The following is a 26,856-nucleotide window of genomic DNA, read 5'->3' on the forward strand; positions in this document are numbered from 1 at the left end:
TCTGTGCACGCCTGTTTGTGTAATATTTAACGTACTTACAGAGGCAAAACCTGACTAGGCTTCTATTGCACACGTCAAAAATTCAACAAAGCAAGACCAAGTTCGGCATCTGCAGCACTTACGGCTGTCAATTCATAATACTTATAAACCTCAGAAACTGCCACCTGCGCAGCCACCATTATATGGAAGCTGCCTCAGCATTCCTCGCAAATAAATAAGTTGTACTTGTAAAATTGTAGTTGTACCCGTAAATTGTGTAGGTTGAAGTGGTAAAATTCAAATTAAGATATCTTGGCTATGTATCACGTATTCCTACCGATATGCAGGCGATGGCGCTTGATTAGAAATCAGCGCACAGCTGATATGTGTCGCGCAATTTCCTGCAGCTTTCCTTCTTTTATGATCCCACAATTGTAGCTGTGTCGTTTCCGTAGAGCATCTGTAAGCACAAGGTGTGAAAACTAATAGCATCTTGAAAACTAATAGCATCTTGCACCGCACAGAAATGCGTTGGTCATTGTGGTCTGTCGGTCTTTCAGGTGTTTCGGATAGCTTGTGGCGTATTTGCTGTGCGTGCAGTAATCAGGCAATATCAACGAATATCAGAAACAATCAGCTTTTTCTTGGGCGCAGTAGACCTGGACCATGCTTAGGCCTCTTTCAGATCTGTCTAAACAGATCGCGGTCATAGCTCTAAGAAAATCTTACACTGATCCTTTCAGTTTAAACTGATTTGCAGAAAAAATAAGTTGCCTGCATTTTTACGGCTTATTTAAATTTGAAGCATAAACGTGAACCCGTAGGTAGGGTAACTGATCGATGAGTTTCATGTTTCCAGCACCAGAGCAAGAATGCTGAACTTTAGGTGTCGTTAAATAACGAATGAGATTTTCGTGCTTCCAGAACAGCGTTTAGTTAACCGTGAATATGCTCTCCAGGGGGCCATGTCTTCCAGATACTGGACTGTTCAATTTCCCTCTATGGCGAGCCAGGTTGCAACCCAAAATTGTGATTGAAATGCGTCTGCAGTAGCAATGTCGGCTAGCGGATGTGAAATATGGTTTGTTGCGCCTGGAAAATCTAAATTGGTCGGACTGGTTTCGGACAAAATCCCTGTGGTAACTCGTTTTCATGTTACCACTGCTATGGTGACATTTCCACAGAAGTATGGAGCTCACTTACTGGCACAATAACGGCCGGCTTTGCGTTTACTGTATTTATTTATTTATTTAAAGATAATATACATGCCTCAAAGTGAGGCATTGAGTAAGGGGGGCAGTACATAGAAAATGCATAGAATAGAAGGCATCAATAAACCATATCTGTTTACAGCCTACAACCGCAAGTGCAACCGAGATCGCGGTCATATCGCATTTGTTACCCTTTGCAACTGTTTGATGTCCGGAGGCAATGTCATTGCCCCCTCGCTGCGTATTGCATTGTGTTAAAAATAAGCATACAAATACCTTCATCCGTTTATGCCATGCATTTCATTTTTCACTGAAAAGCCCAGTTGCCTAGCCTTCTTTCCCAAATTTTAGAGGGCACTCCTTGAGAGGTTTCGCAAAAAAGTCGATACTGTGCATTGAAACTTCGTGAATACATGTACTCTGTGATGTTATCCGCCGTCCATTATATTTGTATTAGAACATTTTGCCATGGTCTTCTCCTTCAGTAAACTTAAAGAATGCATGCATACGGTTTGTGGTCAAATTGATGCGCGATATTCTGTCAAGGTTTCTCTTTAATGGGTGCTGACACAAAACGTTGTACCTTGGCATTTCTTTCATCAAAAGCAGGGCCCGAAGTTTCCTATCCGCGAAGGGCATGCGCCCTCATAGGGCGGCGACTACTAGTATAGCTCGCGCACACTCACTCTAGCTCATGTATATATATAGGCGGTTTATAGACGACACCTTTCTTGTCTGGCCATATGGTGAAACTGAACTATTATCCTTTATAGCTGACTTTATTACCTCCCACGCATATTTTTAGTTCTCGTGTGAGTACCCTGGATATTCGGTTCACTTTCTTGACGGTAAAACCTAGCCAGTCAACTGTACACAATACCAACGTACAGGGAACGTTGTCTTCACTGTGAATGTTAGCACAACTACAATAACAACGATGATATTATATTGATAACGTTAACATATAAAATACCAGGAAATTGAATAATACCTACATTTCTGAGCGACACAAATACCATGCCATAAATTTAACAGAACAGTTTCTCTGTGTTTGTTTACTTTTAAGCAAATGACGGAATCTGATAGAATATATGACTTTGTGAAGAAATATATACTTTAAATTCTTCATCGTTTCTGCTATAAACACGCACATGCGAGTGGCACTTTCGCTGGAATTTTCTTCTTTCACATCTATCATAGCTTGGCATGGTTCACAGAAACCGGGGTGGTACCGTGCTGACGCAGGAGCGCCGATCTAGAAACGCAAGCGCGGCTTTCTGCCGAACTCTAGCAGCATGACCATCGAGAAAGTTCAAGAGGAAGTTTGTCGACACGAGACACCGTGGCATGGGTCGATCTGCACACACACGTACTGTCTTTCATGATATGCTTTCGACAGAATGAAAGTACCCTCCAAACAGGGCCATCAGAAGCGTAATGCTTTTAAACAAATGCGATCGTAGCTGTAAAATCCCGCAGGGTGACAGGAAGAGATGCCACAGCACAATTTTTGAAGATGCATATTGCTTATGAGTTGCTTATAATCTTGCTGATGAATGACGTAGTTATAAGGTGGGCTGCCGTAGAGGCTCTTTCTAAAATATAATAAATCACCTTGGACCTTCGCTCACAGCTTCATTCCGGTTCTGATCATTCAACTTCCGACCTCACACCCATGACTCACGACGCATAATGTAAAATGTAGGCGCTTCATTGTCTTTATTTGCATTTCTTCGTCTCATTTGAAAGCTGCGTAAGTACCTGTACGTTAGAGTAGTTACTTTTTCTATACCCCTTAATCAATGCACCATTCTTCATTATGACAATATAGGCCTCATGGTCGTTGTCGTCGTGTGAACAGACCATTCTCCCTGTCAAGCTACTAAATGTAATAACATTTAGCAAATCCAGCTTGTCTTTGATACAAAGGAACCAAATATAGTAAAATCACAGGAGAGCTTGGAGCATCGAACACTAGATATTGAGGAGCTGTCCTCATTGACATCAGCTGCTGGATAAGATGTGGCAATTCAGATCCGATAACGGAAGATAGGGACCTCTCTTTCATTTAAGCGTTCTTTGCTTTCCACAGTTTTGTTCTTCACGTAAGACCCACGTGCGAATGATATTGCGCTGAGATGTGCATTTTTCCTACAGGCAAGCTCCGAGCTTTAAGTCAGGCTTCAAGCAAGTAAAGCTGCCACAGAGTTCCAAATTATGCCTAAACACACAAAGACAACACGTTCCCGTGTTTTCCGCGTATTTCAGGCGATTGAATATGCTTAATGTTCATAAATGCGATCTTTCTGTTTCTTTAGAAAAAGTATTTTCAAATCGGAGCAAAAGTAAAATTCGGCAATAAGGTTCAGCATTTACATGTGGACGACATAAGGACGTAAATTCAGACACTCGAATCCACGACCTAAGGTGTTAATTAGGACGAAGTTAATTAAAGCACATTTAAGTAAGGTACGTCAATTATAGCACTTGAATTGACGATCGTTAGTGACATGAAACAAGTAATCAGATCTAACAAGGCATTCAAATGAAAATGTCACGCAATTTAATGACCATCTCTTGAGAGCGCAGGCTTTCGCCTTACACCTTCTTTGGCGTATGCTAAAGTGACAGTCAATTATTTTTTCGTACGTCAGCCATGACAGACACCGATAAAAGAGTGCATGACCTTGTGAAGTGCGTACTTAGATGCGAAGGAGAAGATGCACCGCTCTGATACGTTATCTTGCCATTACTGAAGGAACAAAATGATGCGATCATCACTGCTGCGTAGGCACTGTTCAAAATAAACCGACAAAAACATATTTTGCCACTGTCCTTCGTAGTCTTTCTTCCTCCCCATTAAACAAAAGCTATGAAAGCTTTCCGGCTAGAAGCTCTTTGGTATATGATTGGAAGTATCACGTGGCAAAATGAGGCAAACTGAAGCACACTAACCTTCCTTTCGGGCATGGAGATGTTTCAAGACGTGCCGCTATTATTTCGACCTATAGCATGGGTCTACCAACTACGGCTCGCGAGCCCTATCCGGCTCGCTGAATCCTCACTGCCGGACCTCAGCAGGCGAAGATCTATGCGGTGGCGGCAGGCTCACAGCCAGGCCGATTTTCAGAGCATGCGTCGCACCTCCGCTGGAGAGTTGGGCGTCCGCACCAAAAAAACGCTGAGCCATGGCACTTTTTTCCTGGGAGCCGGTTTCGCTACGGTTACGAGGTCACGCCACCACCTCGTCCGACGGAGCACCGGCCAATTAGGAGCACCGTCGAGCGCTCCGGACCGTCGGGGTGGGGGACGCTCAGACGCTTCGCGCTCCCGCGTCGCAAGTCCAGCCGAAGCTTTTTTCGACTTCGCCCGTGCGCGCTGAGCCCCGAGTGTTTTCGTCAGTTTTTTTTCGCGAGCAAAACTGAAACGCCCAGATATCTGCACAGTGACACGTGCACTTGTTCATCTTTATCCGCAGACCACCGTTTCACCGGCTAGCGAATGTTGAAAGTTGTCGCTTAGGACAAAAAAGAAAAAAAAAGAAAGCGCGTTTCCAAGTCTCTCGAGTGTTATAGCTTGTTCGATCCGCTGTGTACGTTGCCGCCGTACCGTTGTGCAATCACATCGCATGCGCGACGCCAATAACGTACAGGCGGGGTCACTGCTAGCTGGAACACGGGAGCCCCATGGCATCCCACTGCTTAGCGCCACCACTGTGACCACGTGAAGCATATCGGTGCAAGCCGCGGCTTCCGAGATATGCGCGAGCTGGCACGTTTTGCTCCGGTCGTCCCTGTCGCGCGGTGGGAGCGTAATTTCAGTGGTGGGCGAGGCCGGCTGCTTCAATGCTACGCGGCGCTAGCGCGCGAGGGCTTCTCATGCGTTGAGGAGGCTTCCGCGATTCAGCACTACTGCTGCGGCTTTGGGGAGGCGAGAAAAACAGAATTAGGCACTGCTGTATCATCTCTTTCTTATTGAGAAATGACGGCTGAAGGTGTACGAGGATGAAAGCGCTTGCCGGCGGCTATGTAATCTCAAGAGTGCAATTTTTTTTTTCGTGTACACACGCCCCAATTACATACACGTGGGTATGTAGAAGTGGTATGTCTCTGCAAGAGTTCGCCGCGAGACGGGTACAAAGTATACGAAATGCGGGCAATTAGTCCCTTTCATCGACCTATGCAACTGCGCATCTAGTGTTGGCTTTTCTTATCGAATGCTAAACGTACCTTGCTATACTGAGTGTAGCTGTACGAAGGGAAATATGCGAGGGGAAGTGCCAATGAAAGTGCAAGCAGACAAGGGGTATTTTAGCTGAGGAGCAGCAAGCTTTAGGTATTGTTTCATTGCGGATTAAAAAAAAAAACCTGCATGATCTGTTGTGTGCGTTTCCGCCCCATTGCTTGCTGTAAGCTGCAGTTCAAGGCTCGGTGGAGCGAAAAATTGCGCGCGAAGCGTGAAATGATACATTGGGTAAACATTTATTCGATTATTAGAAATATTATTGTTGCCGTTCAAGCAGGCATTGCTATAAATATGAACACTATCATTAAATCGTTAATTACACAGGACATTAGCATGCTAGTCTCTCATCCGCGTGTCTTCTTACGGTATGCTTACTTACTTTATTCTAAGAAGATACACTCATTCTTGAATACCTTACAAGCCTTCGCCAAAGTATTGCCTAAGCGGGAAACTGTGGCATCAGCAGCGAATAACAATGATTCATCAACAACGCTAAAGAAAGCATCAGCGTAACAAAAGCGTTAATCGCGTAACGTAAGGTTCTGCGTGATCAACAGGCGGTAAGAAAAGTACAATGGAAAGAGAACTAAAAATAACAAAAAAAGTACGCACGGTAGCATTCTAGTAAACATTACACGAAGACCATCGCGTTACAGCGTAGGCGAACAAAGCCGCAACCGTCGTTTATAAAACCTAATTAACGCAATGTTAGCTGTAAGAAAAGAGGGAAACTAATAAACACAGTAAGAAAATGCAACGACAACTTAGCTCTTTCATCTACGATGAGCTACAAGTTAAGAGACAACGCATGGTGTGTACACGGACACATGATTTGTTTAGAAAAAGAAATCACTAGGCATAAGTACAACACTTTGAACAGATATGAGTATGCATAGTACTGGGAAAAAGAACATGCAGCAGATCAAATAGCCGGAATCAATATTAGCGGCGCGATATTGCAGTGTCGCCCACTCGTGAGTGATGCCACGCCCAGGACACCGCTCGCTCCAGAGCGCTCGGCTGCCGCGGGTGCTCGTTCCCTTCGTGCATGATGGGAGTACAGGGCACGCCAGCCGTATGCCCTCGAGTATAGCTTGACAGCTTGCTGCTCTGACGCTTGAATGGCAGTATCTTTTTCGAAACTGCGTGAATCGTGAAAATTTGCCGGTTAGCTATGTTAGCTTTGCAGGGGTCTACTGCTTTTGAAATGAAGAGGTGCGCCATATTTCTCCACAAACTTTATGTAAAAAAAAAAAATGGCCAGAACCAACCTCACGATCACTGTCGACGGCGACGCGTTTCGATGCGGAGGCGCGCCGTGTGTGTCTATAAATTTTTTTTGCAGAAAGAATGTGTTCAAACTGTGCATAGGAAATTTTGCATCACGCTTCGCTCAAAACATAACATGCATTTAGTATTTAGTTATATGGCATACATTTTGTATTAAACAGAACAGCAACGCTGGTGTTTCGTGTCAACTTGGCATTGAATTAGTATGTTAGAATAGGATACTGCCCGCAAAACGTTTCTCAAAAATTTTATTCCTCTAGTGAGTTCTTTTATTAAAATGTGGGCACCGAAATATCGCGTAAAAGGAAGAGGCATGCGGGTGTTTTGTACGAAAAGAAAATTGCTGCTATACTTTCAGTGCTCTCCGAAACAGTCGCAGAGACAAAGCCTTCTTCATGGCGGTCAACACGGCTGCGCGTCTCATATGGTACATTAATCAGCTAAACGCAAAGAATTCAAGCCATTACAAGCGATATAATGTTTGATATTTACCAGCTGCGGCCTTTATTGACAATATGGCGGACACTTTCCGCAATCTAAGCAACGAACTCTCGTTATTCCGTGATGGCGGGGAACGCTCGAGGTTGCCGAAACTCATTCGCTCACTGCAACCCCGAAATGAAACCACGAAGCAGTTCTTTACAGTGCTAGTCGGGATGCGCGCAGCTTCTCGAGGCACTAGGATACCGCTTAGGCTGCCTGGAAGAGGAAAATATAGCTGCACCCCCCCCCCCCCCCCGTCTGCATCACGATGTCTCGTACTACACTGGTGTTTAATATTACGAACTCAGAACCATTCACTTCGTCGGTCCACATAGGACCGGCTCTTACACCCGCCTCATAAAGAAAACAGTATATCCTAGCCTCATATGAATTCACTTGATTTTCTGATCTCCTTCGGTGAACGCTAATATCTTCATTGCGTCACATGCCACCAACGAATGAAGCTTCGCCTTGCCATAATGGTCTAATAGGCACACTGGTGTCAGTTTCGCCAAGCAGATTCCCCTATCGGTTCCCGAACAAGAAACACCTGTAAACTTAAAATTGAGTAGAGTTTGTAATAGTGAAAAGGGAGTAACTATTGGTCCATGTCTTTTCGTGAGCGGGAAATAGCCTGAAGTCTGAATTAGCTTTACTTCAATTTACCGCCGCTTAATATAACCCTCTAAAGACGACTTAATTTTCACAAGCACTTCAAAAAGCAAATAGCACCTGCGGAATCTAGACTCCAGTATAATTTAGTCCTCGTGCTACTGCTGAACGTTTCTGTGAAAAAATGAGAAAATTCCGTATTTTACCATGACCTATTCGTCGGGAGAAAACAAGTTTTAGGGGTCTAAATTAAGGTGAATGGTGCATAGTGCCACGAGTTCATATATAACCAGCGTTTGTTACATGCTTGGTGCACGACGAAAGTATTTTCACTTGACTGGATTGTCCTATCGCAGGTTTTCGTGGTTATATGCTTTTATTATGCACGTGCGGTATACAGCGGCAGGGCATAGTACTGCCCATGAAAAAGCGACACCGCTATTGACTCCGTGGCCGGCACTGTAACGTTGACTTGAAAAAATACAGTTAAAAGTCGATATAACGAAGTAGGTAAGATACGGCAGTTTGCTTCGTTCTATTGAAATTTGACCTTTTATGCCAATAAGTATCGATTTTTCTTAAAACAAATAGGGCACAAAATTTTCCGAATTATCACGCAATGGAGAAGAGCACATATGAGAAAATGATTTATTTTGACGAATTTGCGAGTCGGCAATGAATTATACGGTTTCATACCACGTCGGCAATATCTTCACTTCACATCAGTGGTGCCAATTACGGCAAGTCAGCCATGCTTTCGCGTGCACTCCGCCAACGCGGCAGGTAGCGTCGCTTGCACTGCGACGACGCTACGAAAATCAGCGGCAGCGGGGAGAGAATGCTTCGTCTGCCTCTCGTTCTAACGCTTCATTGAAACTCGAGATGGCGCAACCTCCAATACTAGACTCACGGGAAGACAGCTACCATGACGTCGCGCAGACTCGGAACTCCCACTCTTTGAACACGTGGCAGGCTACCTCTAAAGAAGGGTGCGCGGTAGCGTATGCGCTATGCTGCGCTTAGCCATGCACAGCCACAGCCGAGACGCGCGCCAGAAATAGCGAAGCGTCAACACATCCCCCCTCCCCCCCCTCCACTCACTCTTTCCGCCCCGCACGCGCACTTGATTGCGTTACCGGGAGAGATTTTCCCAATTGCTAATAGATACAGTGGGGCGAGACGTTTCTCACGGCGCTCGACGTTTCTGCGCAGGCGCGAGTAAGAGCGGGTGCGAGAGAGAAAATCTGGGGGCCTTTGCTCTTTGAATACGTGACTCTGTCTATAGGCACTACGGAGGAGGGTTTCTTAGCGCGTGTTGTATGTGTTTATGTTGTATGCCGGCATTGGAGGGTGCGGTCGATTTTGTTTACGCTCCGCCGCTGGCTGCCCGCGCGGTATGGGCACGAACGCCCAATTTGGCGATCGCTGTGTCTGAAGGGGCAAGGTTCTGAATGGTGTTGTGTAAGTTGCGGGTCACGTTTTTCGTCGCGACGATAAATTGCATTTTTTACAAGCACTGCTCGAGGAGGGCCCATGTAACCGGCAAACGGAAGCCACAGGAGAGCACCTGAGGTTATAACAAAGCAGGTGGCGCAGGATGGAGGCGCCACCAATAATGCGAAATAATGACACTTTGTTAAAATGAGCAAAAAACACGCTTGAATAAATACAATTATGTCCAGCCGCCCACATGGGACGCGCCCCGCGACTTCTGCCGGCACACCTAGGGACAAACTCATACAACACGCGCTAAGATACTCCTCCGTAGTGCCTACGCAGAACTATATATTCAATGGGCAAAAGTCTCCACGTTTCCTCTCTCGCACACGTTCTTACTCGCGCATACGCACAAACGTCCGGCGTCTACGCAAGTGCCACGCCCCGCTGTACCTTCTAGCAATTGTACATACGCTACTGGGAGCGAGCTTCCCTCCCTCACTAACCCTTTGCTGGTGGAGGAAGGCGGCACTCATGAAGCCACCTTCTACGAACCTCTCACACATTCACTCGCACCTAAAGCACAAAGTGTGCGGGGCGCGATAGGATCTTATCGCACTTTGACTTTTAGGGAACACGATGTGGCTTCACTCACAAAGGTCGAGGGTTCGAGTGCCTGAACTAAGTCTGTCCTATTTCGCTTTGCCCTTTTCTTGCCATGGTGAGCGCTATCGGAACCAGCGGTGCAAGAAGGCGACGAAGAACGCGCGAGCACTGGCACGAGCGCGTCTCTGCGTGAGGCGATCTCACATGGCTTTCTGTGCCGTACGCCGCGTTTTCAAGGCCACCGTCTGATGAGGCGTTTAAGGCTTTCGAATCTATAGGTTCAGTGAATTAATGAAATTACGTTTTACTTGGCTATAGGAAACGTGGCGCAGTAGCGTTTTTATGCTTGCCGTATGTAAATGCAGAGCGTTGTTACCAAATTTTTGCATTGCTGCGAATGAAAACACATTTGATGACCTTAAATACGCAGCAATTACACGGGAATGCTTTGGTTTTGTGTGTTTACGTATAATATAGGATGTTGTGGCAGCTTCCAGCGCTTGAAGCCTAACCTAAAGCTTGGAGCCTGGCTATAGGAAACCACATGTGCACGTTCCACTCCTGTATGCTTCGTGCGTGTGATCAGCGACCATCAAGAACAAATTTGTGGAACGCAAAGAAAGCGTAAACGCAAGAGCGTTGCCTATCGTTTGTTATCAGGTCTGAATTCGCACATTTCTTCTAGCAGCAGATGTTAATGAGGACAGCTCCGCAATAGCTAGTGTCGATGCTCCAAGCTCTCCTACGATTTTACTATACTCGGTTCCTTTGCATCAAAGAGAAGCAGCATTTATTAAATGCCGCAACATTTAGTAGCTTGACAGGGGGAATGCTCTCTCCACAAGACGACAAGGAACATCAGAGCTATATATTGACATAATAAGGAATGGTGCATCGATTAAGTGGTATGCCGAAAAAAAAACTACTTTAACGTACAGATATACACGCAGCCTTCAAACGACGCAAACAAATGCATGTAGAGACAATGAAACGTCTACGCATTGCATTATGCGTCGTGTGTCAGGTGCGTGAGGACAGAAGTCGAATGATCAGAACCAGAATCAACCTATTAGATACGGGAAGTGAGCCTAACGCGATATATCAAAATTTAGAAGGAGCCTCTATGGGAGCATAAGATCATAAGCAAAATGCGTCTATAAAAACTTTTATGACTTCCCTTCCTCTCACCTTGCGGGATTTTACAGCTGCGAGGCATTTGTTTAAGAACATTTGCTTTCTGCCGGGTCAGTTTTGACGGTATTTTTATTCTTTCGAAAGCATATCCTGAAATACAGTACGCGTGTCTACACACCGACATGTGTTATGATGCCTGATGTCCCCACACTTCCGCTTGAACTTTATGGATGGTCGTGACGCAAGAGTTCTGCAGAAGGCCGCAACTGCGCTTCTAAATCCGTACTCTCCCGTCAGCGCGGTATCACCGCTGTTTCTACGAAGTATGCCATTCTATGACAGAGGTGAAAGACCAAAATACCACCGAGAGTGCCAGCAGCATGTGCGTCTTTAAAGCAGAAAAGAGGAAATAAATTAAAGTGTACATTTTATTACAACGTGACATATTCTATCAGGTTCAATCATTTGCTTAGAATAAACAAATGCAGAAAGGTTGTTTTGATGAATATATGCTACGGTATTTGTGTTGTGCAAGAATGTAGATACTAAGTCATTTGCAGTTATTTTGTATAATAATATTTGTACAATCTTATTACTGTTGTGTTATTATTTGTTTTCAATTTTTTATACAGCAATGCCTCTGCCATTGCTCTGTCGCTATGGCGTGTCATTGGTGTGCTTCAGATCACGGGCTCAATCCCGGGCGCTGTTGCTGCAATCCGACGGGCTTGGAATGCGCAAAGCTTGGTGCACTAGATTTAGGCACACGTTTAAAAGCCTGAGGTGGTTAGAACTATTCCGGAGTCACCATTACGACTTGCCTCTAAATTACATCGTGGCTTTGGCACATGGCACCCAATAATATTATTTTAAGTGATTTAATATACAAGCGATCACATTTGTCATAAGCCCATTTACCGGCAGCTCAACAATATTGTTGACTTTGCATAAATAACTGCAAAAACTATACAAAACCAAATATTAGTCCATGCTTTTCAATTTTCCTGAATTTATGTACTTTCTCAAAAGTGGTAATTACAAATATGTCGACTGTGAGCAGCAGCACATGTCTTGGTGACAAAACTCGAAGACCTCGCCGCCATCGTCTTAGCGGACGTCGTGGGTCACGTTATTGCTACTGTATATTTACTTTCCTTCTTTACGAAAGCTGTTATTTTTTTCTCTTTTGAGGTGTATCTCAAGAACGCACGTTCACCTTGTCAAAGCAAGTACGAAACTCAAGTTTTGGACCATACATTGGTCTGTAATCAGCTTATCAACCATATTTGCGACCCGCTGTGTGTCACTATTTGTGAGAGAAACCCTTTCATACTTTATTTGGTATGTACAGGCGCCAACAAGAGTGGTATAGTCCACACAGATTGCTACTGTAGCGGCGTCGCTCGGCATTTTGGCTAGCTGAAGCAGAAACATTCATACGAGTCAAGCGACGTGCTTGCGGATAATAAATGGCACCCATTGGCTGTCTCGATACCAGAAGCTGCCTGTAGATGGCGTCGCGATGCAGTGTGCCGCTGCACCGGCTCCCGCTGCGTGGAGTATACCACTTTTGTCGGCGCCTGTACATATCCAGGTTTTCTGGACACGTGCCAACTAGAGCCCCAAGCGGCCCCGGTACGAAGCTAGGAAGTTTTCAATGGAACGAGCAGGTCTTTCGCGAATGACTAAAGCTGCAGGTCGATTATCGAAAAAGGCAAGTGACAGACGTGTTGTGAAAGAATCCTCACGAGCGAAACGCAGTGATCCACCTATTGCAAGTAAGAATTTGTTCTCAGATCGGTTAATGCTCCTTAACAGGCTTGACAGCTGCTCCTGTTAAGCCTGCTTTTATCGCAGGCCCTAAGTGCGCGAAGGCAAGATGAACACTATCGCTTAGTTCACGTCAACGAAACGAATACCCACCCGAGCGAACTTGCTCAGCTCGAATTCATTTGTATTTAAGGTCGCTATCCCATAGCGTCCTTTGTCAGGCACCGCAGAAACCCTGTGCGCACTGCGAATGCACTTTACACTAACTTGTGTCTCCGTGAACATCGATGGCAGGGCTCTTGCACGAGCAGCTTCGTCATTCGTAGGTTGTTGGGGCAGCTAACGATGACCCAGCGTCGCTCGGACAAATATCACCTGCACATCCCGCTCGCGAAATGGTATAAGAGCATGTCTCAAGTAAGCACTTCAGCAGATGCGGCAAAAACACGTCTAAAAGATGTCTCAGTTTCGCCGGAAGGGCGAAGCATCGATTGCGACAAGAAATTAGTAGCTAGCCACACGGAGTAAGCATAATAATTTTATCGGCCGTATAACATTGGAAACGTTCGCTGACTAACTCAATTAACAACCATGGTGTCAGCGCACACAATCAAACATGAACAATTCACAGCCAATGAGCGCGGACTCTCGCTGCCAAAGCACTGGTGTGAGCAAGCGCGGCAGCTGCAGCGAGCGAAGTGACCTTCGTGCTGTCTGTCACTTCAACGCAAACTAAGCGATGAGAACCCTGCGCGCACGAAAGTGTGAGCCGTCCGCAGAAGTTCTTCAAGATACGGCACGCGTGACAGCGCGCGGCCGTTTCAAGTATTCACTTGTTGGCGGAGTCGAAGCCGCCCCCTCCCTCCTTCCTGCGCGGCCTCCCCGCTTTTCTCCCTGAGCCACAACCGTCAGTTCCCTTGGACCCGGTTGCAAAATAAGCAGTTGCTGCTGGAGCACAACGCCGTTCCCCTGCCTCCCACCATCCCCCCATGGCCTTTCGCGCGACGGAAGACGACGCGTTTGGTCTCTGCTTTCCTCCTTCGCGCGCGCCTGATTGAAACGCGATTGTCGGCTCCCCTCGCGTGCTTTCAGTAGAAGATGCAGCGTACGGTGCGCGGCGATGGTGTTATCGCCCTTACACACTTCATGCGAAACATCACGGTGGCGCCGACGGCGGAAATGCGCCTGGAGTGTCCCTTGCTCTCGCAATAAAACACGAGAACATGCGAACACCCACTGCAAGGGCAATCATTTTCTCCCGTTTCTTAACTCCCCACAGCTCTTACCAGATAGCACCACTTGGCATCCAACGTAGTGGCGCTGCCGACACTCGCGCTACGAGGCTATATAAATCTAGTCTATATATAGACAGCCCTTGTAACCAGGTGCATAAACTTGAGCTGAAGTGATGTTGTGCCGTACCCTTTGTAAGGGGCGAGGAATGTGCGCAGGCGTAATGAGAAAGAAAGACATCAATGAAAGAAAAATTACCAAGAAAATACAGATGTAAAAAGAAACGTTGCAAAAAATAACTTTGGGTTGGTGGCCATATTGTGCCGGAGAGTTTAACTAGAGAGGGCGTAGTGTTATTGCCGTAACGAACATTGTTCTACTTATCTGTTGGTGTTAAGTGTTGGCCGTGATGCAATTTACAAAAAAAAACATGTTTCGTTTCATATATTGCTTCGAGAAGAAATTATCGTACAGCATTTTAATAAATGCTATGCAACAGTTCATCTTCTGCTTCTGCTCAGGGCTTTGCAGCATCGATATATACATGGCCATTCGCCAAGACATGCATGGACCTTCACAGAACGCTCCTGCGGCTTTAAGTGACTTCGACATAGACCTTTTGTGCTATGACCCTTGGTTTAGGTTAGACCCGCTTTTAGAGAAACCGTTTGATTAGACGCGCCAAATTGCGCCAAAAATGTTGGCTGTACTATTTAGTTATAGGCTTGCGGTCATGCATTTCTTGTAATATGGATGTGTAGGCACTGTCTTTGGTCCCGCTGCGTAATTCTATAGCATGTTCAATAATATGGGATATGAGGTGCCCAAGACGCCTCGCGCCCACCCTTGGGGACCAAACGCCTGGCACTGCGTAACAAATGGAGTTAGTTCGAGTTACAAAATTGGATCTCTCTGGAAAAATGAAACGTAGTCATAGTCTAGGATCTTATTTATGCATGAAAATGGCCTAACGTGAAAATTTAGCATTACCATGAAGCCGAAATTCACAGAATATGTGCCAAATTAGGCCCTGTTCATACGTCATGCACTCAAATTCAAATTGATAACTACGGTTTTTTTTCTTTTTTTTTACAGAGAGCGCCGATTGACTAAACTCCGAGTCCCATTCAGCGGGATGCGTACGACCACGGCAAGTGGGCGCCGGACGTCTCCCGAGACACATGATGATAATGACAATTAATTCCGACACCAGTGAAACGGTTGGGGTAGGACGGTTGGGGAAACGCATAAGAGCACTCGTTATATGACGGCTATATAATGTCTATGTATGTTATATGTGTGAGCAGTTTCCCAAGGCGGCGGCAGTGTAGTCAGCAGCAGGAACAGCTAGCAGCAGCGGGGTTCGCGAAAAAAACTTCAAAGGGGATTCGTAAAAAAAAAAAGATTCTCTTTCGAAAAGAAAGGAGTAGTAAACACGTCAAATCTGCGCCTGCTACTATACTGCCTATGATTTTGTTACATTTTAACCGCATTTGGAAAAAAAATTGCTCACGTGACCTACAAAGGTAGATTTTGCTTTCATAACATTCAGTTGATTAGTATGATCATGAGGAACGATTACGTAAGCGGACGACGACAAAAAGAAGGACGTTTTAAAATAACGGTTATGTAATTCCGAAACTTCGGCAAAAGCAGATTTTGGCGTGATACATTTCAGCGACGCCTGCTCGGCGATCATGTATGTCTCTATAAAGAATTATATCATTTCCAGAAAACAGCCTACACCTCTGACTTCGCCTTCTGCAAGTTGTTCCCATACGTTTGAGAAGAAAATGTACGATAATACCGCTCAATCTGTTATAGTAGCCTATGTCGTCAGTGTCGACATGTGGATGCAGTATTCAAGAATGGACGCTTGGCCTTTCTTTTTTTTACCAGCAAATAAACGACATTCTTTCTCCAACAAAGTGTGAAATCTGTTTTGAAATGTTATTTATCACTAAATCAAGATATCTCGTCTTTCCTAGCGAATTTAAAAAGTTGAATCCACTCACTCTGATCAGATCACTTATAGAGGACGTAGCCTTCTACAAAGTAAAAGTGCTAATAAACTCTGCAAGGTCCGTCCTATCTCTGTCGCAGATGTGTGAATTAAGGGTTTGGCCAGCACGTCGGGCTTCCACGGAGTGTAAAAACATAGAGCAACGCAGAGGTCACAACCGGCCACGCACTCATTCCTTGCCGTCCTCGGCCGCGTCGTACGGTGGTAAAGATAACAGCGCCGGTGTTTCAACTAGAATCTGGGCGACTGCACTACCCCCCCCCCCCCTCGCCCCCGTCTCTTGCGGCGGAACATGACTGGCGTCAAGAGGGAAGGCAATCCAGCTCTCAAGGCAAACAAGAGAGAGTGGATATCGGCGGCACCATTTTGCCTTTTGCACTCTTTCTTGTGCGGTCGCCCTTACGTCACGATTGTTTGACGCGGAAGTGGCTGGGCAAGCGCTGGCATAAACACGTAGTTTCTTCGGGTGGAGGTCCAGAAAACAACGCCTGCGCTGTTTACGAAGCGCCTCGGAGTAAGTGGAAGACAACAGTAACATTTTGTTTTTGTTTCCTAGGGAACTAATATAGCAGAGCGTGCTAACCTGGAGATTCGCGGTTTCGGGACTGTAGAGTGTTGCTTTTGTTGCAGGATTGAAAATGGGACTGAAAGCTTTGAAAGCCAACGTTTTCGTTCCTTTCCTTTAGAAAAAATCTCTCACAGGGTAGATCGAGGTGGGCAATTTTTTTCTTCAATGATTAGAGGGAATGCTTTTCATTTCATCAGATGGTGTCCTAAAGTGAGCCTGCGTGACGTAATTGCGGCTCCCGCAATCACTACCAGTGCATGAAGCAAGTAAGAGCATTGCCTTCGAGATCATGAATTCTTGCTCAATGGAGCCCGTCATATGCGCATAGATTTGGACGCCATCTATTGTCAGCAGCAGCTCATGCTCGTTAAGGACGGATGCGCCTCGTGGATCGACCACAAAACGTGCCCTTCAGATGAGGGGCTGAGATGGAGGCCTGCATACGCAGCCGACCTTAAAAGGGATTCCTTGATACGTGGCGCGTACGTGCGGGAAGGACTGCCAAACAAAATGAAAAAGGAATATGAAGGCTTAGCCAGTGTACGAGTGAAGCTAAGACTTCGTCATCATGTTTTTGAGCACGTTACAGGCGATGGCTCTTCCGTCATGTGATTAAAAATTAAGTTCTGGGATATTATGCGCGCAAACGACGATTTGATCATGAGGCACGCCATATTGGTGGACTGCGGATAATTTTGACTAGCTGGGGTGCTTTAATTAACGGGCACTTATGCACAGCACACAGGTGTTCTTGTATTTCCCCGCCCTTCGAAATACAGCCACCGTAGGCGGAATTCGATACGGCGATCTCGTGATTAGCAGCGGAATGTCATAGCCACTAAGACTCCACTACGAGTCGCCAAACGATAGCTATTTCACAACCAAACTAATATCTTGCATGCTTATAGGCTACTTTCGCACTTGGTATTAAGCATAAACTTTCTATAGCTTTGCTAGGGGCCGGTGTGACGGTAGTTTGCAGACTAGTTCTGAATATGCAGCCTCATTCAGCACACAAATTACAGGAAACGCAAGCCTCGCATTACATACACCACGCCGCAGTTCTTGCCGGATGATACGATTGTTGGCGAATAGATAGCTAAAAAAGTTTGCTATGCTTTATCAGCAACATTTATTACTGTAAACGTCCCACAAGGTGAGAGATGTTGTAGCAATGTAAGGCTACTCAAGTTGTGTTAGTGGCAGCTAATAGCAACCCTTCTGTACGGAAATTAAGTTGGAACTGGAATGTACTGTACCGTCGAAGCCGCAGAGAATTCTGAAAAACTTGTTGGTTCGTAAAAATGGGCCCCATGAACGAGTGTACCTTCATCGTGATTGCAAACGCCTGAGTCCTTTTCTTTTCGTTGAAGACAGAACCACGCCGAGTTTTGAACAGGACCGGCTACAATTCGAGAAGACCGTCTATAATCATCGTGATTAACTAAGTAGATTTACGCCGCAGAAAACAAAGCCCCAGTCAGCGATGGCTAATTGCTCCCGTAATGAGTAATCCGACTATATACCAGCGAATTTCTTAACGTCTTTAGAGCATGCATTTCAATGTCGACCTGCGACAGCAACAACAGGAACACTGTGAGAGCAGCCTACATACGGAATTCCAAATGCGCAAAGATCATCGCTATAAATGAGTCAAATCATATTAAAAAGAAAGTACATACCAGGTATTCGCAATAGGCTCCTATATCACTGACTCCGGCGACCTGTTGGGACGATATAGCGGATACGTTGGACGCAAGACATCTGCCTGATTATACTTTATTTCGCTGCGCATAAAATAGCATTAATAACTTCAAAGTGAAACGTGCGATCCATCTTCTCTACATGATACAGCCAGACAAAAAAAAATGGATTGAAATTTTGGTGCATCCGAGCTACAAAACCAGAGAATGAAGTCATGCAGGCAGTTATGGGCAGGTAGAAGTCAATTTAGTATGCGAATTCTTGTTGCAAAACAGTAAACGCTCGCATCAAGCCCTCGCGTGTTGAGAAAACCCGCTAATAAAAATATACGCAATTAAGAGCGTCGAAAGAGATAAAATTCCCTGGAGCGCATTAATTCCAAAGAGTTCTGCGTAAGTCCATCCTTTCTCTTCACGCTTGATGACTAAAGGTCTTCCTCGGTATCCACTGATGTGCTGTTTGCCGACCTCCTCGTTCAAACACAAGAAGGTAGAGTGAGTGGTAGAAGGAAAGAAATGGTTATGGTTTTATTCTTTTCAGCACCACGGGAAGTTCAAGTTGCTCAGCGGGCTTGAAGCGCAAGTGCCATGAAACGAGTTCCGTACAAGCATGTCGACGGCTACTGCTGTAATACCTTTTTCAATGATGATCTAGTGCGGTCAGCGCTCAACTACAAGCCGGAACCAGGCGACGTGTTCATCGCGACGTACCCAAAATGTGGAACGACCTGGGTTCAGTACATTGTCTGCGGCATATTTAATCGTGGCACTTTCCCTGAGGACCCCCTGGAGTTCATGCTTGCCTCTCCATTCCTGGAAATGTTAGGAGCCGAAGCAGCGCAGAAGATGCCAAGGCCTGGAGCCATCAAGACGCATATGCCATTCGGCAAGGTTCCTTACTCGGAGCAGGCCAAGTATATTACCATTGTTAGGAACCCTTTCGATGTGTGCGTTTCCTTCTATTACCACACCAAGGAGAAGCCATCATACGATGTCGCGGACATGACGTTTGACGACTACTTTGAAAACTTCGTGCGTGGCACAGTGTCCTTCGGTGATTACTTCGACCACCTGCTCTCCTGGTATGAACACAGAAATGACCCCAACGTTCTCTTCCTGACGTATGAAGAACTGAAAATGGACGCTACGTAAGTTTTGCTCACAGTATCATAAATTATAGCATGAATTCACTTTAGGCAACATACTCCCTTGTGTGGTTAGGTGTTTCCTTCACTTTCCTGCACCCGCGAAGCAGTTTTGTAAATGATCCCGCCTTGCTAATTTTGTGTCTTCGAGTGTTATGGTCATGGTATTGAAATTCAGCACTGGTGTCCAACAGGAGCCATGAAGCTATCATAGATCGACCCTTATAGTATGCGGGAGTGTAGTCGCATCACAACAAAAAATACCCACTCTTGATTTTTCTCTCTATCCTGTAAACACACAATAAACGCACTTCGAAGGCATTAAGCTACCAGTGTCAGCCATGGTGCAAAGTTACAGCACCACAATAGATCACGGGAATTGAGTTGTATTCCGACCCAAGCTGATAAATTTCTGGCTGAAGGCCTGTATGTTCATCTTGAGTTAACGATATGTTTGCATGGTGTCGTGCGTGCCGTTCCGTGCTCATTCATTCTAATAAATTCTAGCTATACTAAAACTTCATGAGGTGTCCTACGTGGAGAGAATTCTGTATGCCAAAATTACATATTTTCTTAAATTTCGTGACATTGGCATACACCAAGCGTGCATTCTACGTTCTATTGGGTTCGCTAGGCTCATTAAGTTTCCTGCCTCTGCTTATTGTGGAGTGCAGATTTAGAGCTGACGGCTAAAGCATAGTGACATGAGAAAATGGAGCAGAGACTAGTATAGACGCGAGAAAACGAGGACGTCAGAGGACGAAGGCGGCAAACATGAAAACTGGGTTCGGTGCGGTTCCGACACAACGGTGCGTTAAGTGCGTAGAGTGCGACAGGAGCGTTGTCTCTTGCGCTTATCTTAGGCACGTCTGCCCGGCGGCCCATTTACGTGACGCGGATAGATAGCAGTACTGGCGGTAGTACAACACTTACACCGCCACTTGGTCCAAGGCCACTTATGTAGTAGTGAAAACACAGTTGACGTTGTAATTGTTTTCTGTATTTGTACTTTGTTTCGTGATCATGGAAAGATGTTGTTTATAATGAAATACTGCGAATGCGGTAGTCGCTGTGTGCTGTTCTTGACCGCTTAGAGCGCGAGATTTAACAGATCTAAGTGCCATTGCTGTCCTGAAGCCAATACCAGAATATAATCAAACTCCCTCCACATATCCTGACTAGCATTCAAGTTTTGATCTGATTCTTTTCTAGGGAATTCTTTACATAATAAATATCCGAATTTCTAGTTTCATTTTTACATGCTCTCTTCTTAAATTTTCGTATATTAGCTCATTATTTCGCATGCTGCCTTCGTCGACAAGATCGAACCTATTGGACAAAAAAAAACAGCAAAAACCAACAAAAACAGCTCTAGGAACTTTTGAAGAAATGCAGCAGTGCAGGCCCCATTGTTGGTTGGTTGGGCATCGCCTCAAAAGTGCGAGACAGCATAGCAATGCAAATACAGCAGAATGCACATTGTTCTCGAGTAGGCCTTGAAAAATCATTTTTTCTTTAACTGAAAGAGCTAGGTCCATCATTTGGAGGCGTCCTTGTAGCTTCAGTAAATACGACTTCCACAAAAGGCTCGTGAGCTGTTTTCTGCCTGTTTGAGATTAAATAATGGCTGCTCCTTGATACAAAAGGAAGTGTCATGGTCTTCCCTCTAAAGAGCACTTTTCATGTCTGTCTGCCTGTTTATATTAGTCATCTTGCAATGCCTTACACTTCTCACATAAAAAGGCCAAGTTTTCTTTAAAAGAAACGTAAATAGGGATCTATAGAAACAAACTTGCAATGTCATTTTGTTAAAACAGGAACAGCGTCGTTGTACTTTATAACCTTCAGTTTTGTTGTTGCATTGTTTGTGCGACGTTTTCAAGTGGTTTCGAGATGCCGATGAAATAGGAAGAAAGCCAAAGCTTTTCACATTTATGCGATCACACTTTGCCACGGTCATATATGGGAATGCGAAACGGCGTAATATGCTGTTATGCGGATAGATTTTTGAGAATTCTGAGAGGTTATGGGTATATAAGTAGAATGGGCTATGATCATCGGCTAGTCGCAGCATGGATTGCGAAGTTACCTTGACTGTCTACAACCACTCGCGCAAGTGAACGTGCAGTGGAGGCTACTCTCAGTGTTCATAATCTCGTGTGGAAATGTAAAGGACGAAGGGCATATTGCGAAGAGTACCACACTAAGAAGGCGATGTCGTTGACGTAATGAGTTCGGTTATGGCATAAAGACCCAGTGAGCACAGTTAACTATGAAGCTTCACATGTGAAACTTCCATAGAGTGGGTGAGACTTATCCTTACCTTCCTTCCTAATTTTCCAAGAATTGCATGAAGCCGTTATTCAAATCTATTATTCTCTTTCTCATTGAGTTAATAGGTGGGCGCAGTATTGACGGTCTTCATTTCATATGGAAACGAGGAAGTTGCAGAAGCTTTCATCTATAAGAAAAACTGGTAGCTTCGCTATCTCTGGACAAGAAGTCATCAATATTCAAGTAGGCCCCAAAAAGCACTTTCTTAGTTGGCTTGTAAAACCATAGGGACTGAAAAGCCGTTTAAGAAATTGCAATTGCAGGTTTGTCAAATTTCAAAAAATTGTACATATACCTACATATGTGGAAGCGCTCATTCCAGGCTCCAAGGATATGTGTATAAATGTTTTGAGAGGCACGCTTGTATAAGTAAATGTTCAGACTGCCATTTTAGGCTTTTGTCAAACGCACACTTCACTGGGGAGCCTCGCGAAAGCACCGCTATGTACCTAGACATAACTCCAATTCTTCAAAGGGACAGTAAAGGAAAACGTTTGCTCGAGTTAGATTGAAGGATTAGTCTTTTGTGATAACAAATTCGTGATTCGCACCACGAAGAGGTTTTATGAGTTAGAAAATGACTACAATGGGAAATCAGAGTGATGTAATCTATTTAAGACTGTTAAATCTCACCTGACGTCAGTACCTTCTGATTCACTGGGAGTGGCACAGAAACAGGTATCGTGGGGATTACTGAAATTGTCCATTTTGACGTGGGCTATTAAAATGGAAGAACTGGAACTTTCGATGGAAATTTTCTACGCATCAAAGTCACGTATTCCTGAGTTGGAAAGGAAGATAAACATCTAGGCGAATACCACTCAGCTTACAAATTATCATCACTGCAGCCACTCTAGCCAGCTGCAATAAACTCAGCCCTACTGCAGCTGCTCTCTTTACACAAAGTAAGGCTGAAAGATTCTACTACTACTGCCCTCTCTGGAAGAACCTGTGTAGGAGTACGTGGAGCAGAAGCGCACTCAGAAAATAATCTTGCACGTTACTTTCGGAAGCTCCAATCTGTGATAACAATTTTAATACTTCATTTGCTGTGGTAGTCTACAATAATAATAATAATAATAATAATAATAATAATAATAATAATAATAATAATAATAATAATAATAATAATAATAATAATAATAATAATAATAATAATAATAATAATAATAATAATAATAATAGCTCCATTTGCATCCGAAATACACAATGCCGGAGGCCTACAGAAAAGGCTGTCGCATTGCAGCTGGACAAGGACGCAGGCCCCCGCACTGGCAACTTCCCGTAGCAGTCAGCAAATTATATAATATATATGAGTTATAGTCAGCACTCACTGAAATCCATGCATACGAAAAGATAAAACTCATGCCATATTCAGACATCGTCATACAAATTATAGGTTATGAAGTACAAACATACAGCTATCAAGACACTCTTTATCCATACAAGAACGCCACCAGAGACCAGCGCACACAAAATGCACCGCAGAAAGCGCAGATAACTCGGCAGTGAAAGTGAAGCAAAATTATACACTAACTATACTATTCTTGTTATATTAGTATCAATAGTATCGCTATATTGTCTGGTGCAGACTTTGGCTTTGATCGTTTTGTGTGCGCATGCATATAGATAAAGTTAACGTCCCACATAACCCACGTCAAACATTATTTTGATGCGGCACGGAGAGGGGTGGATCCGCGTTATGGGTGGAGCCTTTCAGTCCAAGACGCCAGCGGCGGTGGCAGCATTAACGGCTCTGGCGATCAGCTTTCGCTGATCCTCCACTGTTCACCACCATCTCTAACTGTACGTGCCTTAAGTTTCGGAGGGGGGAGTTATGAATAATTTCTCGCGGCGTTGCTTCTAAGCAACTCATTCAGACATGAAATATTAGTGATACACACCACGACATCTACAAATGTGCCTGTTCAGGTATTGAGGTGTGTCTTCGTGGTGTTCATCCCTTAATCTTGAACGATGTGCCCTTCTGCGTATCCCCTAGTGAAGCTCCGCTCTAGTGACATTTAGGCGCTGGCGCTTTCCATTGTAATTTTGATTCTGCTAAGCTATATACCATGTTACAAGCATTATTTATTTATTTATTTATTTATTTATTCTATGATACTGCAACCATTTGAAGCACCTGGCACCACCTTTCATAGCCTACCTCATTTTAGAGAACATGCCAATTAAGTAGGGAGTGTTCACAGTGGTCTAAAAACGGCTTAGCAGCATCAAAAGTAGCACTAAATCTTTACATAATTTAGAATGCCCCATATCTACATACTGTTCCCAGGAGAGTAGTAAATCTTTGAATTATTTTCTGAATATTAGGGTGTTTTTCTTAGCACGGGCAATAAGCTGAATCTCTCTAGCTATGTTGCTGCAGTTAAAACCCCTCTGAGTAGTTATCCGAATCACTTCCTGAACGCACTGGAAAGCTGACGGTTATTTTAAGATGTAGCGTAACGTTGCCGCACCAATTAGCTTCATTTATCTTTAGTGCATTTGCAACTCCCAATTTGTTAGATTTCCTTCTACAAGTGAAACTCTGATGTTTAATGCACATCGGGAGCGCAAATTGCACAGATCGCGATTCCTGTTTCACGTTCTATTGTCTCTCTCTGCCAGGACGCAGATCCTCAAGATAGCCGACTTCCTGGGCACTGACTACGGCAACATGCTGCGTAACAATGACGAGCTCATGAAGAAGCTACTGGACGGCTCTGAGTTCAAAAACATGCAAGTGAACGTAGATAGTGGCGGTAGTATTCTCCATCGCCTTCTTGAATTGCCACCCGAGCGGGCGCTGAAGTCCCTGGAAGTGTTCAGGGAGCCCCTGAGCAAGAGGACGGCCAGTAAAGGGCAAGTGCGATTTCTTCGGAAAGGCATCGTCGGCGACTGGAGGAACCACTTCTCCGAAGAGCAGATAGAGAGGATGAATAAACGAATCGTCGAAAAATGCGCCAACACAGATGTGATGAAGCTTTGGGAAGGGATTGGCCTTCCTCTGCACTGAAATCGTCAGCGGCGCTACACCTGAAAATTATGGAACTTGCTGTCAGTGCGTGTGCGACTAACAGCGTGGTTGCACGCTCACCTTAACGGGCCACGGAAATGAAGGATTGCTGAATTACGTCAGCCCCATTCACTGATTTCCATGAACTCAAGAAAAATAAAACGCAGTCAATTAGACAAGTGAATTTAAACAGCCGTTGCATTGCCTGTTGATTAAATACGAGTGCTATCAGCGTGCCGCATTTAAACGTGAAGTAAAGTTCTTTTTGCTTCAATGAATGTGCCGTGTAGGTTACTACACAGCACATTCATTGGTTACTACACGCCCGTGTACTTAGATCTAGGAGCACGGTAAAGAACCCCAGGTTGTCGAAATTTCCGGAGTCGTCCACTACCTACGGCGTGCCTCATTATCAGAAAGTGGTTTTGGCACGTAAAACCCCATATTTTAACATATGTATTGTCTCAAGTTCGTAGAATCACGACTGCTAATTGGGCTAGTTGGAATGTTGGATTCATGGTTACGAAAATTTTCTGCAAGCACAAGGGACGAAGAGGAAGTGCACGACATGAGTCCCGTCTCACAGTGCATTTTTATTGCGATCCTTCCAGAATATATACACACATGAAATAACGTAAAGGAAACAGAGCAAAGACCGCACAAAACACGCAGCACAGTCACTATGCAGCATTCTAGAATGATACAAAAATTCGCGGTTTCGCCCCAAATGCGAACCATCGATTGCGATAGTAAATTAGTGGCCAGCTACACGAAGTAAGGATAGCAACTTTATCGTCCGTATCACCTTGAGAACCTAGGCATATTATACTCGTGGACAACTTTCTCTGGCTATCAATGGAAAGCTGCGTGCGTGTGGCTGTTACACTCATGTTACCGTGCCAAGTAGTCCGGCAGCCTGTTTTAGTGGTTTTGGTTGTTCGCAACAGACGCTGAATCGACGCATCTTGCACTTGCCACACTATCGCATTTCCCCAGACGCGAATGGGAAAATCCACAAAATAAGTAAACCATTACACTCAGTGGTGCGTTCTGTCTTATTCAACTGTTGCTAATGAGGTATTCATGCTTTCTCTTCCCCAGCCTAAACTAACGTGAATTAAAACGCGGAACTCTCTTCGAAAGCGCTCGCACTTCTGCGCGCTTTCCCTAGTACCTTTCCCTCCATAGCGACAGAAAGTTACCTCGAGAATAACTAAATTAACAAGCACGGGCTCACGCGCGCCAAAGCCAAAATGAACACATCTCAGGCGCTGACCGCGAAAACTCGCTGTCAAAACGCCCCAGTGAGGAAACGCGGCGGCAGCAGTGGGCAAACTGATCTCCATGCAGCCGTTCGCATCAACGCGAACTACTGCTTCAATACACAGCGCAGCGCTGACTGCGTGCCTGTCGCAGATAGTCTCAAGATCCATGGCCCGGCCGGGCTCGCGCGGCCGCCTGCAGGCGCTCGGGCCGCCGAAAATAGAACGCGCCCCCCCCCCCCCGTCTCTCTACCCTCCCCCCGAAGCCTTGGGCGTGATGGAAGGCGGCGCACAACTTTCCCGCTTTCCGCCGTTGCATACGCGACATTGAGCCGCGCTCGCCGACTCATCCTCGCATGCTTTCGCTCGCACGCATAGCATTCGGCGCCCGAGAACGATCTTATCGCATGTGGGCTATATTTTATAGGGAACCTCAAGGCGGTCGCTACGCCGATGGCAGACATGCGCCTGGTGTTTCAATGTAGTTGATATCGCAATAATACCAGCAGGCGTGACACATTCTCCAACGGTAAGAGCATTCTGAAACGACTTATATATTTAATAACATTCCGCGTCATATGTGCTTCGTGATTCCTTGATGACGCGTGCGTCTTCCGTGTTCCGTAATGAAAACCGTCCATGTTAAGGAATTGCCTGGTCCTTGCTTTTATACAAAATCGAATAGCTGCTCAATTCTGCTCTGCAGCCGTATTTGTTTATATTCGAAGCCACAGCAAAGGACAAGTGCTTGCTAAGCATGTGAAATGTTACCTTCATCATCATCATCATCATCAGCCTGGTT

General features: G+C 45.1%; 1 protein-coding gene across 1 annotated transcript; it reads left to right on the forward strand.

Annotated features, from left to right (window-relative positions):
* Positions 1-16,420: 16,420 nt before the first annotated feature.
* LOC135906808 (sulfotransferase ssu-1-like) lies at positions 16,421-25,033 on the forward strand. Its single transcript, XM_065438405.1, has 3 exons — positions 16,421-16,537; positions 18,836-19,442; positions 24,405-25,033. The coding sequence occupies exons 2-3, from the start codon at positions 18,883-18,885 to the stop codon at positions 24,790-24,792; spliced, it is 948 nt and encodes a 315-aa protein (XP_065294477.1). The 5' UTR covers positions 16,421-16,537; positions 18,836-18,882; the 3' UTR covers positions 24,793-25,033.
* Positions 25,034-26,856: the final 1,823 nt, after the last annotated feature.

Source organism: Dermacentor albipictus, chromosome 7 (genome assembly GCF_038994185.2).
Source record: "Dermacentor albipictus isolate Rhodes 1998 colony chromosome 7, USDA_Dalb.pri_finalv2, whole genome shotgun sequence".
In the NCBI taxonomy this organism is placed as follows: Eukaryota; Metazoa; Arthropoda; class Arachnida; order Ixodida; family Ixodidae; genus Dermacentor; species Dermacentor albipictus.